The 14,583-nt window shown below is 33.6% G+C and overlaps 1 protein-coding gene across 1 annotated transcript in view; it reads left to right on the top strand.

Annotated features, from left to right (window-relative positions):
* METRNL (meteorin like, glial cell differentiation regulator) overlaps nucleotides 1-13,918 on the top strand; it is a 39,282-nt gene extending 25,364 nt beyond the window's left edge. Inside the window, exons 3-4 of the mRNA XM_051995626.1 lie at nucleotides 1,189-1,248; nucleotides 13,009-13,918. Coding sequence (XP_051851586.1) covers nucleotides 1,189-1,248; nucleotides 13,009-13,325 — 377 coding nt within the window. The 3' untranslated portion in view covers nucleotides 13,326-13,918. The remainder of the gene's footprint in view (nucleotides 1-1,188; nucleotides 1,249-13,008) is intronic.
* The last annotated feature ends 665 nt before the right edge of the window (nucleotides 13,919-14,583 follow it).

The raw sequence follows: 14,583 nt of genomic DNA, 5'->3' as shown, positions 1-14,583 counted from the left end.
GGTGACTTTAGGTCAGTATGCTGTCAAAATTCATAGATAGGAGAGTAGCAGAACAAGTGCCAGCATGATGCCAATAGTAATTAAGTTAGATATTTTTGAGCTTTAGGGGAATCCAGTAAAATGTTCCCTTTTATTAGGGTACTTAATTGAACAGTATTGAAGTTGAAAGCAATCAAGTAAGTAACTCATATATTTTTTCTTTTCCTGTTAGTTTTGCTTACTCATTGACTTCTATTAAATTAACTGGTGAGTCATGGCAAACTTGCTGATGTTCCACCCAGTAAAATGACTATTAAGCAATATGCTTGCTATACACAGACCACCTCTCTAACAGGAAATTCAGGTTGCATCATGTTAAATCATTGCGTTCCATCAGATCTTTGTTCCCCTCCATTAAGAAAGTATTTTTAAAAATCCACATATACACAAAGCAAAACATAAACTTCCTTCTATTCTTTTCCCCTCCCATCTCTATATCCCCAAATTAAGAAAGGAAGGTGGATATTTTTTATTTGTCAGGTTTATGAGGTTGGATCTGGTAAGATAATGGAATGTCTACTATTCTCAAAATGTAAGTTGTGTTTGTGGTAGGCATTTTAAATGAAATATGACAAAACTGCCAATGAGTTCATTATTCTCTAATCATTTGGAAGTTATTATTTCTTAAATTATTAAATTAAATTAAATCTTAAATTATATCATGCTACCCTGATCAGAGCACACTTTAGATGCTATATTTTTAGAAGGCCATTGATCTCACTTCCACATTTGGACTCTATTCTAGGTGGTTGAAGTTGCCAAAAGGTGTACTTCTGATTAAATGGATTCTTGTCATGGCTATTTTAGGCTTCCCACTGGGCCTTGACATCCTTTAGAATACATTCTTTTGAGCTATCTTTGATATTTTGTTAGTGCTATAGGACCAGAAATACAATTTTTTTTTCCTGGAACTTTATTGACTTCCTCTGATCTTCAAAGTTTCATTTAGACTTAATTTCTACAGCCTTCCAATATAATAAAAAAAATCCTTGAGGGGAACTAGCAGTGTATTACTAGCTATTCTAAAGGTAATTAGGAGAAAACAGAAAGGATTTATATACTGTACTGTCCTTAAGAATCTTCTTTCCCTATATAATCCCTTAACATAGAAATTTAAAATTGATTTGCTTGGGTTTATTTTTTCTACAGTTCCATGTCGCCCTTGTAGTGATACTGAAGTCCTCTTAGCTGTCTGCACTAGTGACTTTGGTAAGTAAACAATGATTTTACTAGTGTTTGTGAAATACCAGTAATATTGCTCCTAATTTATTTATTCAGGACACTTATTTACTTATGCAGATAACTCAGGTGCTTCTTATAATATCATGTAACTAATAGATTTGAAACTTTGAGACTCCCAAGGGCATTAAAAGTAGCATGATGTGATGTTTGGAGGGCTGGTCTTGAAGGACAGGATAATCTGGATTTATCTCTGATATATATTAGGTGACTCTCAAGAAACTTAACTTTTTCTGCCCCCAAGCAAATTTCTAAGACTAAAATTGGAGAATAGTTGCTCATCTTTATTGAATGAAAGGGTTTTTTTTTTTTTTTATTAAGGATTTTGTATTTGAATGAAATCACAGGTCTGAATCAAAATTAAAAAAAAAAAAACCATACTTTGGGGATACCAAATGGTATCCATGCTCACTGGATTCAAGCTGATCTTACAGTTCATCTTCAAGATTAGAAGAAAATGAGGCAAGACTTCTGAATTATGTGAGCAACAAAATGGCGAACTATACATTTTCTCCAATGCCAGCAACTTCTCAGACTTCTCCAAAACAGAAATCGTGTGCCAAAGAAAGATAAAGAGACTTCAACTCTTCCTGGTCCAGGACACCCATAATCCAAAAGAAGGATTTTTAAAAACATGCCCTTCAACCCCACCAAAAAAAAAAAAAAATCAGGAATGAGTCTCATTCATCCTAAGCTCACTTAGCACCTCTTCCCTATTCTCCCACACTATTATCAGTATAGGATACGCTCTAGGAGATCTAAAGGCACAACACAGACTTACATTAAAAAAAAAATGCCTGATTTCCCCCCTCCTCCTTTCCTCTTTACAGTACATGGAGAAACTGGCTCCAAGCTGTGGATGTTTGCTGATGCTTTAACAGCTACTTAAGGAGCTAACAGCTCCTTAGGGAGCTAAAGTCTGCCAAGGGATACAACCTAGAAGCACGGTGCTGCAAAGTTCTGAATTGCAAGTACGAGGGTGAATAAATAGTCTTAGTACTTCATATGCTAGACTAGAGAACTGAGGAATAGAGGTAGTAAGACAGATCACCGAAATGAAAGACTATATCGATGAGGTAGAGAATGAATAACTCAGAAGTCATTTGAGACAGTTGAACTATAAAATGTCCATTATTGGAGAAAACTGAATTGCTTTGAGATCTGTCCCCTAAGGAAAAGATAGAGGGAAGAGAGAAAGTGAATAATAGAAAAAATAAGGAAGAAGAAAACTCAAAGACCTTAAAGATAATTACTTTGTTGTAGATGTCTATCACAGCAGTGGAATCTAAGAACATGGAATCTAAGAATCTAACAACAACACGCTATTCCTGAATGGTTTAAAAGAGAAATGGGGATTTTAAGAGCAGAATTTATATCCTGTAGAGCAAAAATAATGAATAGAATAGAAAAATTCGAATCTATCATGATATGTCTTATTAAAAAAACAAGATTAAATAAATAAGAATACAATAGATTCACAATGCAGGGAAATGAAAGACAACTTAGAAGAGCAGGAAAGCAATAACATTAAAAGAAAATACATTCATTGTACATGCAAAATATGCTGATCTCAAAAACAGGATGTAAGCTGATCTCAAAAATAGTATGTAAAGAGACAACCTAAGAATCATAAATCTGCCAAAAGAATATAACAAAAATCCTTAACACCACAATGTAGGAAATAATAGTAGAAAACTACTCAGAACTTCTAAACATAGAAAATGAAATTTCAAACCATCAGGAAAAAAGATCTTCAAATACAGAAGGACATTTGAACATTACAAGACTGTTCTATACCCATTAGAAAACAAAAGGGAACATAGTAATGTGGAGCAGTGGAAACCAGGATGCAGCCCAGGGTGACCTATTCAGCAAATCTGAGCTTAATTATGTAGGGCAAAATATGGACATTCAATAATAAAAAAGAATTCAAAACATTTTTGTTTTGAATACCAGAAATGAATACATTATTTCTCAAATACCCCAAATAATAAAAATGGAGGAGCAATGAATAATGCAGTGCAAGAATAGGAACAGCAACAGAGTAACAACAGAAAGACCAATAAGTTTTATTTCTAAATGTATGCAAGAAGATAAGGGTAAAAGAGAAACTCTGGTAGAATTAATAGTGGAGAGGCAGGTAGGCTATATTATGCACAGAAACTGGTTCCATATTGGTCTATACATACATACATATATACATACATATGTGTGTGTATATGTATGTATGACATAGGTCCCTGCCTATAGGGGATTTCTTTTTCAGGATATTACATGGGAAGGTGAATAAAAGAAAGAGAAGGGAACAGAGAATTAGAGAGAAGTGAGTGATGTATGAGGGTCAAAAGGGTCTACCAGTGAGGATAAGGTGATATCTGTGGATTTAGAAAAAGTCTTCAGAGGAGTGGGTAAGGAGGGGGAGGAAAAGACTGCAAAGAGAGGGAAAAGAAAGGAGGTATTATTTTGGAGATGGGATGTGATTCCACTGATAAAACCTCCTAAAAGTGACGCTTGGTGAGTAAAGAGATATGAGGACCTGCACTGAATGAAGATTGAGGGATTTGATGCTTGAAAAGTCTACTAGTATTGGGCATAGGAGAGTTCGAAACTGAGGGCATTTGTCATACTGGGAGAGCACTGACACAGGGAGATTTCCAGGCAAATGTAGAAGGTGGGGGGAAAGGTCAAGCAGAGAGGCTCTAGATCAGTGGTTCTCAAATTCTTTTTCTCAGAATCTTTATGGTATTAACAACTATTGAGAATATGTCCAAAGAGTTTTTGTTTATATGGGTTACATAATAGATATTTATCATAAATAGAAAAAAACAATTTTAAATTTGTAGACCCTCAGAAAGGATTTCAGAGACCCTCCAGGATTCACTGCACCACACTTTGAGAACCACTGCTCAAGATCAGTGATAGAATGCGTAATCAAAAATTTGGTGGGAGAGAGGGGCTCTGTCATGGAGTAGTGCCAACTATAACAACTGTAAGAATTAATATTGTTCTGAAAATAAGACACAACAGAAGAAGAGAATACATGAAGTAAGCCTACTAGCCAGTAACAAAAAGAACCTAGAGGGAAGAGCCCAAAAAGTATACTTGGAAGCTTTGATTAAATAAATGAGCACAGAAAAGAGAAATCACATATTATAGGAGTTATGAACTGGAAAATTAGGGTCTAGAATAAACAGAGAAGATGGATAATGAAGAGAATGAGAGAAATCCTTATTGAAAAGAACAAAAAATGAACTTAAACTAAGGAACTGGACTAACTGAAAGGGGAGAGAAAATATTAAACAAGAAGAGTTAGATCAGGGATGTGGGAAGGAGAGTCAGATGGAATAGGACCACCTTTTTAAAAAAAATGAAAGTAACTGAAAGAACTTTATATAAACTGTGTTTATAGAAAAAGAGTATGGCAGAAATAGAAAAGCTTCTATAAATAATAGTAATGCATATAGGATAAGAAGGGAAAAGGTTGAATGTGGAAAAAATCTTCGTATCAAATTTACCTGATAAGTGTTTGGTATCTAAGATATGTAAACTATATGTGTGTGTTGTATTTATATATGTATAAGTGTATCTGTATACACATATACACATGACTAATCACCTTTCTCCAATAGATAAATGGTCTAAGAATACAAACTGTTTTCAAAAGAACTTTGAAGTATTCACAACCACATGGAAAAAAATACTCTGGCTAATAATAAAAATAAATAAAAGTTAAAAAAAACCCCTGAGGGTTTCAGCTCATATCTTAAAAACTGATGGTCAATATTATAGCATAGTATGCTAAATCATTGTTGGTAGAACCATAAAATAGTACAACCATTTTGGAAAGTAATTTGAAATTGCAAAAAAAAAAAAAAAAAAAAAAAAAAAAAAAGTGACCATACCTTTTGAATCAGAGACTCTGTTACCGAGTTAAACCCCAAAGAAGCCATTTTGAAGAAAAAAGTCCCCATGTACTACAAAATATTTATACCAGTGCTTTTTGTAATAGTTAGAAATTGGAAATGAAGTAGATGTCTATCAATTGGGGAATGGCTAAACAAATTGTGATATGTGAACATAATGGAATATTAATGTGCTATAAGAAATGATCTATATATTGAATACAAAAAAGCATGAAAAATTCTATGTGAACTATGTGAAGGGGGGGAAGTAAGCAGAACCAAAAAAAAGGATATATACAGTAATTATGAAAATATAATGAAAAGAACTACATACTAAAAAAATCAAAGTAAATGTAACAAAATTATAAAAATCAAGTAGGACTTAAATGAAAACACCCTCAGTTCTATTCCTTCTTGGAGATGGGAGGCTATACATTGTGCATGTTTTTAAACATTTTCAATGTATCAATCAGTTATGATGGGTTTTTTTTAACTTATCCAAAAACTTTTTTTTTAAATTGTTAACTTTTTATTGACAGAACTTATGCCTGGGTAATTTTTTTTTTTTTTTTACAACATTATCCCTTGCACTCACTTCTGTTCCAACTTTTCCCCTCTCTCCGTCCACTCCCTCCCCCAGATGGCAAGCAGTCCTATACATGTTAAATATGTCACAGTATAGCCTAGATACAATATATATGTGCAGAACCAAACAGTTCTCTTGTTGCACAGGATGAATTGGATTTAGAAGGTAAAAATAACCTGGGAAGAAAAACAAAAATGCAAACAGTTTACACTCATTTCCCAATGTTCTTTCTTTGGGTGTAGCTACTTCTGTCCATCATTGATCAACTGGAACTGAATTAGATCTTCTCTTTGTGGAAGAAATCCACTTCCATCTATCCAAAAACTTCTAATTGTCATATGGCATACCTCTCTGGGACAAAAAGGGATACACGGGATGCCATGGTAACAGAAAACTTATTTTTAAAATTAAAAAGAACAAAATGAGAATTATAGTCCATTTTGTTTTAATTGTTTTGTTAACAATTTTAATTTTTTTTACAATTTTAATTTATTAAATGACATTTACTTAACTTGAGTGCTTAACTAGTAAGTGTTTAATCAATGCCTAACTGATTATACCCAAGAAAGGGGATATTCAGCAAGGGTGTAACATTGAAGCTTTCCTGCTGTTGTCCATGCTGACCTGCAGATCAAAATCTTGAGGGAGGAGGGATTTCCCTGGCTTCCTAGTAAAAGCTATTTCATTAGCCCAAATCTTTATTGCCTGAGCCAGTTAAGTCTTGGAGCCAATTTCAATAACTTTTAAGGAAAAAAAAACCTAGTTTTTCCTATTGGGAATAGGATGATAGGAAAAGACTATGTTAGCCTACATGACAAAGTTCTAGCAAATATTGCTTTCAGCACACACATTCACCATACTTTTGATATGTTCTTAAGAAAAAAGTTTCTTAGTCACTCATGACACATAGAATGGATGTCACCTGTGAATCAAAGTTATTTATACAAAATTCAAAAGTATGTACTTGACCCAGTGTTGAATTGTCTCCGCCATTGATAATATATTTAGTCTGGTTGTAAAAGAACTAACTTACACTTTTTCTAAGAAATGAGACTAATTTATTCTCATACCTCTGAAATGAAGGATGGAAAGTACATTTTTTCAATTTCTTTCTGGGACCAGGTTTAATTAGTATGTGGCATTTAGTTTATGGGTTTTTTTGCATTTAGAATTTTATTGTTTTCCTGGTTTGCTCTCTTTATCAATTCCACTGTTTTCCTGGTATTGCTTACTTTATTCTGCATCAATTCATGTCTTTCTATGCTTTTCTTAAGCAATAGTATCTTTGAGTATGAGTTTTTTCTATTTCTATTATTTCTTGATCAAGGTATTTCATTTTCACTTTATTTCTTTCTTAACTGATCATATTTTGCTGTGTGTGTGTGTGTGTGTGTGTGTGTGTGTATGTAAGTGTAATTGTATATAGTATCTTAATAAGGTTGTACTCTGTTATCATGGAATGGAAATGGTCTAGAATTCTTGAAGATGATCCTAGTAGAGCACACATTCAGGCAGATCATAGCAGGCTAGGAAAACTTTGGAAGTGGATTCAGTAATATGCTATTTATCTGCTATCCAAGGATATGATCTATTGTCCAAGAATCAATTTAGCTAAATTAGAGAAGTTTGTAACCAGATTAATAACAGGATGATTAATAATTTGAGTCACGGCAACTCATTCACTAAGTGATCCTATCATATAGTTCTATGATTCTATGATCTGCATCAGTAGAGAGAGTATCTACAGCAGTAAAATAATAGTTCTTTCTAGTGTTGAAATTATAGGCTTATAGATTTAGTGCTACTTGATTTATCATTTCATGTCCCCACAGAAGCTATTCTAGCTAGGCTAGGTAATTTGATAGTACAGTAGATAGAGCACTAAGTCTGGAATTAAGAAGCCTTGAATTCAGATTCAAACTTGGATATCTTATAATCCTGTCAAGTCGCAACTGCTAGCTGCCACAGTCAGGACCGATCATACATGATTTTAGTAGCTTCCATAGAAAAAAAATTAGAGAGCTAGAAATATAATATTCTAGAAGGCAGAGGAGCAAAACTGAGTATAATCTATCACAGGGAAAATGGATATTTAAGGAAATAGAGGACTTTCAAGCATTCCTGATGAAAAGGCCAGAGCTAAGTAGAAAATTTAATATTCAAACATAAAGATTCAAGAAAAACAGAAAAGGTAAACATAAAAGGGTAATCATAATGGTCTCAACAAAATTAAATTGTTTACATTCCTATATGGAAAGATGATATATGTAACTCCTAAGAATGTCACCATTAATAGGGCAGTTAAAAGGAATTTCTATCTCAAAAAAGAAAAGAAAAAAGGGTGAGAAACAGGTTTGTACTGGGAAATGAAGAGAGATAGAATGGGGGGAAATGGTCTCATAAAAGAAGTACACAAAGACAATTTTTAACATTGGAGGGAGAAATGGGAGAGGATAGGCAATGCTTGAATCTCACTCCTATTGGAATTGGTTCAAAGAGAACCAATATATACATACTAAATTGTGTACAAAAATATAACATCCAATAGGGGAAATAAGAGAGGAAGTAGGTAAGAGAAGGGATGATAAAAAGGGGAACAAATTAAAAGAAGCAATGGTTAGAAGCAAAATAATGTTTTGAAAAAGGATGAGTTAAAAAGAAAGAAAGGGGGGAAAAACAAGAAAATGGATGGAGGGAAATATCTAGTAATCATTATTGTGAATGTGAATGGGATGAGCTCACTGATAAAATGGAAGTGTATTAGAAACTAGAATCCAAGAATATATTGTTTTCAAGAGACACTTTTGAAACAAAGACACACAATGTAGGTCTTGAGCAAAATCTAATGTGCTTCAGCTGAATTTTTTAAAAAAGGCAAGGATAACAATTATCTCAGACAAAATAAAAGCAAAAATAGATTTAATTAAAGGGGAAAGTATCATAGGCAATAAAGTAATATTAAAACAATTTTAGGGCAAGTTTCTCTGATAAAGACTTCATTTCTGTAATATATAACTCCAGAGTTATAAAAATAAGAGCTGTTCCCTAATTGATAAATGGTCAAAGGATATAAAGAAGCAGTTTTCAGAAGACATCAAAGCTACCTATAGTCATACAAAAAATGTTCTAAATCACTATTGTTTAGAGAGAGACAAAACAGCTCTTAAGATACCACCTCATACTTACCAGAAATGACAAATGCTAGAGGGGAAAAGGGAAAAAACCAATACACTGATGAATTGCTGATGGAGTGGCAAACAATTTGAGTATAGACTTAAAGGGCTATGCATACTCTTTAACCCAAGCAATACTACTGTTAGCTCAATATCCCAAAGAGATCAAAGAAATAGGAAAAAGATCTGTATGTACAAAATTATTTGTATCATCTCTTTTGGTGATGGCAAAAACTGGAAAATCAAGGGAATGCTCATCAATTGGGGAATGGCTAACATAATTGTGACATAGGATTGTGATGGAATAGTATTATGCTGTGGGAAGTGGTGGGGAGGGTATTGAGAAAAAATGTAAAGCTAAATGAATCATTGCAAAGTAAGGTGAGAAGGACTGGAAGATCATTATATAAGGTAATTGTAATGGTGTAATGATAATCAACTGTTAAAGACTTAGCTATTCTGATCAATACCAAGACAATTTCAAAGGACTCATAATGAAAAAATGCTATCCATTTCCAGAAGGAGAACTAATGAACTCTGTGTACAAATTGAAGTATACTTTTCTGACTTTATTTTGCTTTTAAAAAAAATTAGCTAATTTGAAAATGTTTTGCATGTTTTCACATGAATAATTTATATCATATTGCTTGCCTTTTTAGTGGGAGAAAAGAATTTGGAGCTAAAAATTTAAAAAATAAAATAATGTTTAAAATAATTGAAATTAAAAAAAATGATAACTTCTTTCTTCTCACTCAACCCTTTAAAAACATTTAAATGTTATTTTTCAATTGAAACTGTCTTCTCCAAAATTAGCAATCTGCTGCCTTTGACCTTGTTAATTATATATCCTCCTACATAATCTTTCCTCTCCTTTTTTGCCACTATGCTTTCCTTCATTCCTCTCTTACAGATTAACTTCTCCATCCCTTTTACTATTGCATTATAAATATCATACAATATATACTATATTTAACATATATTTTAACATATTTAACATGTAAGGGACTACCTGCCATCTAGGGAGGGGGGTGGAGGGAAGAAGGGGAAAAGTTGGAACGGAAGTTTTTGCAAAGGTTAATGTTGAAAAATTACCCATGCATATGCTTTGTCAATAAAAAGATATAATAAAAAATAAATAAATATCATACATACCCTTGCTATGGGTATTCCCCAAGGTTCTATCCCAACCATCTTTTCTTTTCTATATTTAATAACCTCATCAGCTGCATAGGTTAATTATTATTTCTATGTCAGTGTCTTTCATTCCTGCATCTGACTATTAGACGGTTTGAACTGAATATCCTGAAGATATCTCAAACTAAAATTGTCCAAAATAGAATTTATTTTTCCTGCACCTGTCTCCTACAACTCCTTTGCTATTCTCAACTTTCCTGTTTCTGTTGAAGACACCATCATTCTTCCGAGGCTTCCAAGTTTGTAACTTTTTTTTTTTTATTACCTATGAATTCTCCTTCTCCTTCACTTTACATATCCAATCAGTTGCTAAGTCTTGTTTCTACCTTAATAACAGTGCATACATCTTCTGTATATTCACAAAACTATGACATTAATTTAAGCCTTTATCATCTCTCACCTAGATTACTGCAATAGCCTCCTAATTTTGTCACCATATCTAAAGTCTTTCCAAACACCAGCACTGCCTACATCCTTCTGCCAAAGTAAATTTCTTTAAATGCATGTCTCATCATATGACTCCATTACTCAATTAACTCAGTCATATATAAACTTCTTTGTTTAGCTCTCAAATACTTCAGTCTTTCTTCAATCCTACCTTTTCAGCTATATTAAATGTTAACTTTATTTCCCACTACCTCCCTCCAATTTAAAGTATGGCTAAACTAGCCTATTTTTTTTTTCTATTCCACCAATATCATAATCTATTTCTTGTGCCTTTGCACTGACCATACCCATTATGGGAATGTATTTTTTCTTCACTTCTGCCTTATAGAACTCCTCTTTTCTGTAAAGGTGAAGCTTAAACACTACTTTCTACATGAAGCTTTTTCTGATCTCTATCCTCCAATTGCTAGTGTGTTCCCTCCTATACTATTTATATAACTATAGTGGTTTTATTTACTTTGTATTTATTCTGTAAATACTTCAAAATATATTTGTTTTTACTCTCATTAAAATGTAAGCTTCTTTTGAGTAAGGATCCTCCCTCCCTTAGTAGAAGCTGAAATGAGGACTCTTCTAGCCTAGATTTCATTTTTAGATGGGAACTTTTTTTTAAATAAGTTTTTATTGATAGAACGCATGCCAGGGTAATTTTTTACAGCATTATCCCTTGCATTCACTTCTGTTCCGATTTTTCCCCTCCCTCCCTCCACCCCTTCCCCCAGATGGCAAGCAGTCCTTTACATGTTGAATGGGTTGCAGTATATCCTAGATACAATATATGTGTGCAGAATCGAACAGTTTTCTTGTTGCACAGGGAGAATTGAATTCAGAAGGTAAAAATAACCCGGGAAGAAAAACAAAAATGCAAGCAGTTTATATTCATTTCCCAGTGTTCTTTCTCTGGGTGTAGCTGCTTCTGTCCATCTTTGATCAATTAAGGCTCTCTTTATCGAAGAGATCCACTTCCATCAGAATACATCCTCAAACAGTATTAGATGGGAACTTAATGGAATCTGTGTTATGTAGGAAGTGGGCTAAGTTGAACTTGTTTGTCCTCTTGAGAATAATATGATTTAAGAGGAAAAAACCCTAGAATAGCAAAGTGTGACACTGCACAGAGCCTTAGTCCTGGAATCAAGAAGAACTGAGTTCAAATCCAGTCTCAGATACTTACTAGCAACATAACTCTGGGCCACTCATCTAACCTCTTTGCTTCATCTGTAAAATGGGGATACACTGGAGAGGGAAATGGAAAAGAAAACATCATGGACAAACATTTATGGGGTCACAGTCATAAATGGCTGATGAACAATAAAAACAAAGATTCTGGAGGTGTTAGAACAATGTTTTTACATTTTTTTCTGTCTACTTTAAAGGAACTATCCTTTTGTAAAAGATAATCAATGTTAACTTTGGTGCTAATCTGGACTTCTGACTATGGAGGAAACCCAACCAGTGGGAGCTCAAACCAGTGGCAATAGAGAAAATGATGAGTCAAGATTCTTAGGGTACTCTAGAACAATGAGGAGAAATATATCCTACCAGAGAGAAGACTAATATAAGCTCACTATATGTGGGGTCTCATTCAAGATAAAAGTGATGCATTTGCCTTTGCAAGAGAGAAATACTTAACCTGGAACTTTCGGTTTTTGTTGCCCTCATTTTGGAGATCCTAGAAAAATGAACAAAAAAATGGAGTGGGAGAGATGCTTAGACTGGTCCCATCTTTTTTTTCCCCTGGTGTGTATTTCCTGACAAGTCAGTTCTACTGAGGTGGTTTTTGCCAAATGTTGTATTTGTTGCTTCATTCAACATTTAAAACCCTGAGCTCAGATTCCCAGATTCAAGAAGCTTGTCTGACCTTTCAAAACACTAAGTAGTTTAAAGTAACAGAATGTCTAGATATACTCTTCAACTGGTCTCTTCAAGGTACATCATTTTCCTGCAAGCAGTTCCCTAGTATTTTTTATCTGACAAGCTACCATTTTCTCCCTTATATCTTGATGTCAAAGAAGAAATTTGAGGCAATATTCATGTGTTCCAGACCCCTTTGCATAAAGGTTTCTGGAATGAGATAGAATTGTATGATGAATAGGATATTGGACTTGAAATCAGACAGACCGGATTCAAATCCCACCTCAAACACTTGATAGTGTTGTCATCCTAGACAAATCACTTAACTACTTGTATACCTTAGTTTCTTTATCTGGAAAAAGCTGGCTGGGCCTAATAGCCTTTAATCTAATATCTCTTCCAGTTATAAAAGTCAGTGATTCTTTTAATGCAAATATCTAAGTCTTATTTACTTTTAATTTGTCATTAGTTACTAAATGTGTGCTATGTTTAAGGCCTTCAAAGAAGCATAAAGTCATTGTTCTATAAGAGTTTCTAATGTTTTTGACTTCTTTCTCCCTTTTTTTTCTTTTAGTGGTAAGAGGATCCATTCAGAATGTAACAAATGAGCCAGAACAACAAGAATCTATCATTGACATCCATGTCAGCAAACTGTACAGGCAGAAGAATAAAGTCTTTCAGGTTGTGGAAAGCAGTGAAAGCTGGCAAGGACAAATCAAGACACTATTAGAATGTGGAGTGAAACCAGGAAATGGGGATTTCCTCTTCACAGGTCGAATGCACTTTGGGGAGGCCAGATTAAGCTGTGCTCCTCGTTTCAAAGACTTCCTAAGGATGTATAAAGATGCTGAGAACAAGGGCCTGAATCCATGTGAAATAGGCACAGTTTGAAGATGAATAGATAGATTGGAAATCTTTCTTTCCCACCCAAGAAAACCTCACTCCACCTGCACTTATGCCTGACAAATTCACTATCATAGTGAATATTATTAATTTATTGGCAAGAGCTTCCAGAGGAACTAACACTTGGAAGGCAGATCCTATGGGGTCTCTTTGTAATACCAGGAACTGTTATACTAATAAAAGTACAAATCAGATTGGATACTATGTACCCCAGATTTTTTCTTAACCAATTAAAAGTCTTGAAAAATCCAAACTAAATTGTTACATTTTAAGGTATTTTTCATTTAAAACAAACTCTCATATTTTAAATAAACTACTTTTATTATCTTTTAATACCATTTTTAAAAATCCATAAGATGTAGTATTTGGACTGATATAAAACTTTAACAACAATGCTTTGTAAAAAGCTTAGTGTATAATTTTAAGCCATTTCTTATGACAGAAATTTATGGAGTTACATTTTTATTTTTTTTAATGTTTTCTTTTTTAATTTTAATTTTAAACTATGATTGCCAGCCACCATCATCTTTAGGTTGGTAAGTTTACATTTCAGAGAAATAAAGCTCCCTGGATTTGTGAAAGTTGTTTGAAATTTCTTTTCTTTTCCCTTATCTCATAGAGCTCATGTTTATTACTTATTCTTCACTGATGGCCAGTTATAATAATGACTATACATTTCAGGAATCCATTCACTAGAAGGCCTACTTTGAGATGACTCAGATGAAGCAGAATTAGAGTATTTTATTTTCTGAGCCTGTAAAGACACCCAATTTAATCTATCCAAATTATTTTGTACACCTTGCCACATTAATCTTTTGAAAATAATTTCAGAAAAAATTTCAAGTATATTTACTCATGTCTTGAACCCAGTTTTGAGTAGTTATATGGTGAAAGCCCCCTAACAATATTTTACTGGGATACCTTACCCATGCCTTACCCCAGAAAATTTCCTTTGTCTATATTTATAATTTAAAACTTTTTCCATTCACTTCTTCAATCCTCTTAGTATGGCAGATAGGGTATTTAATGCTACTGTTTATTGAGCAATTGTCTGGTAGGATACAAATAAAATTTCAATCTTGTTTTACATCCTTTGTGCTCTGTGGAATGTTATAGGCAACAGACTTATAATCATCCTAATTCCGCTCCCCCCCCCTTCTTGAATTAATTGTTACTGAAAGTCTGTTAGATGACACAGCCTCCCTGGCCACCTTAGTTACACCTTCACTCATTTATTTTAGCTCAC

The sequence above is a fragment of the Antechinus flavipes genome, chromosome 4 (genome assembly GCF_016432865.1).
Source record: "Antechinus flavipes isolate AdamAnt ecotype Samford, QLD, Australia chromosome 4, AdamAnt_v2, whole genome shotgun sequence".
Taxonomy (NCBI): domain Eukaryota; kingdom Metazoa; phylum Chordata; class Mammalia; order Dasyuromorphia; family Dasyuridae; genus Antechinus; species Antechinus flavipes.
Note: the sequence above shows the minus strand (reverse complement) of the source record. Positions and strands in the feature narration are given on the sequence as shown.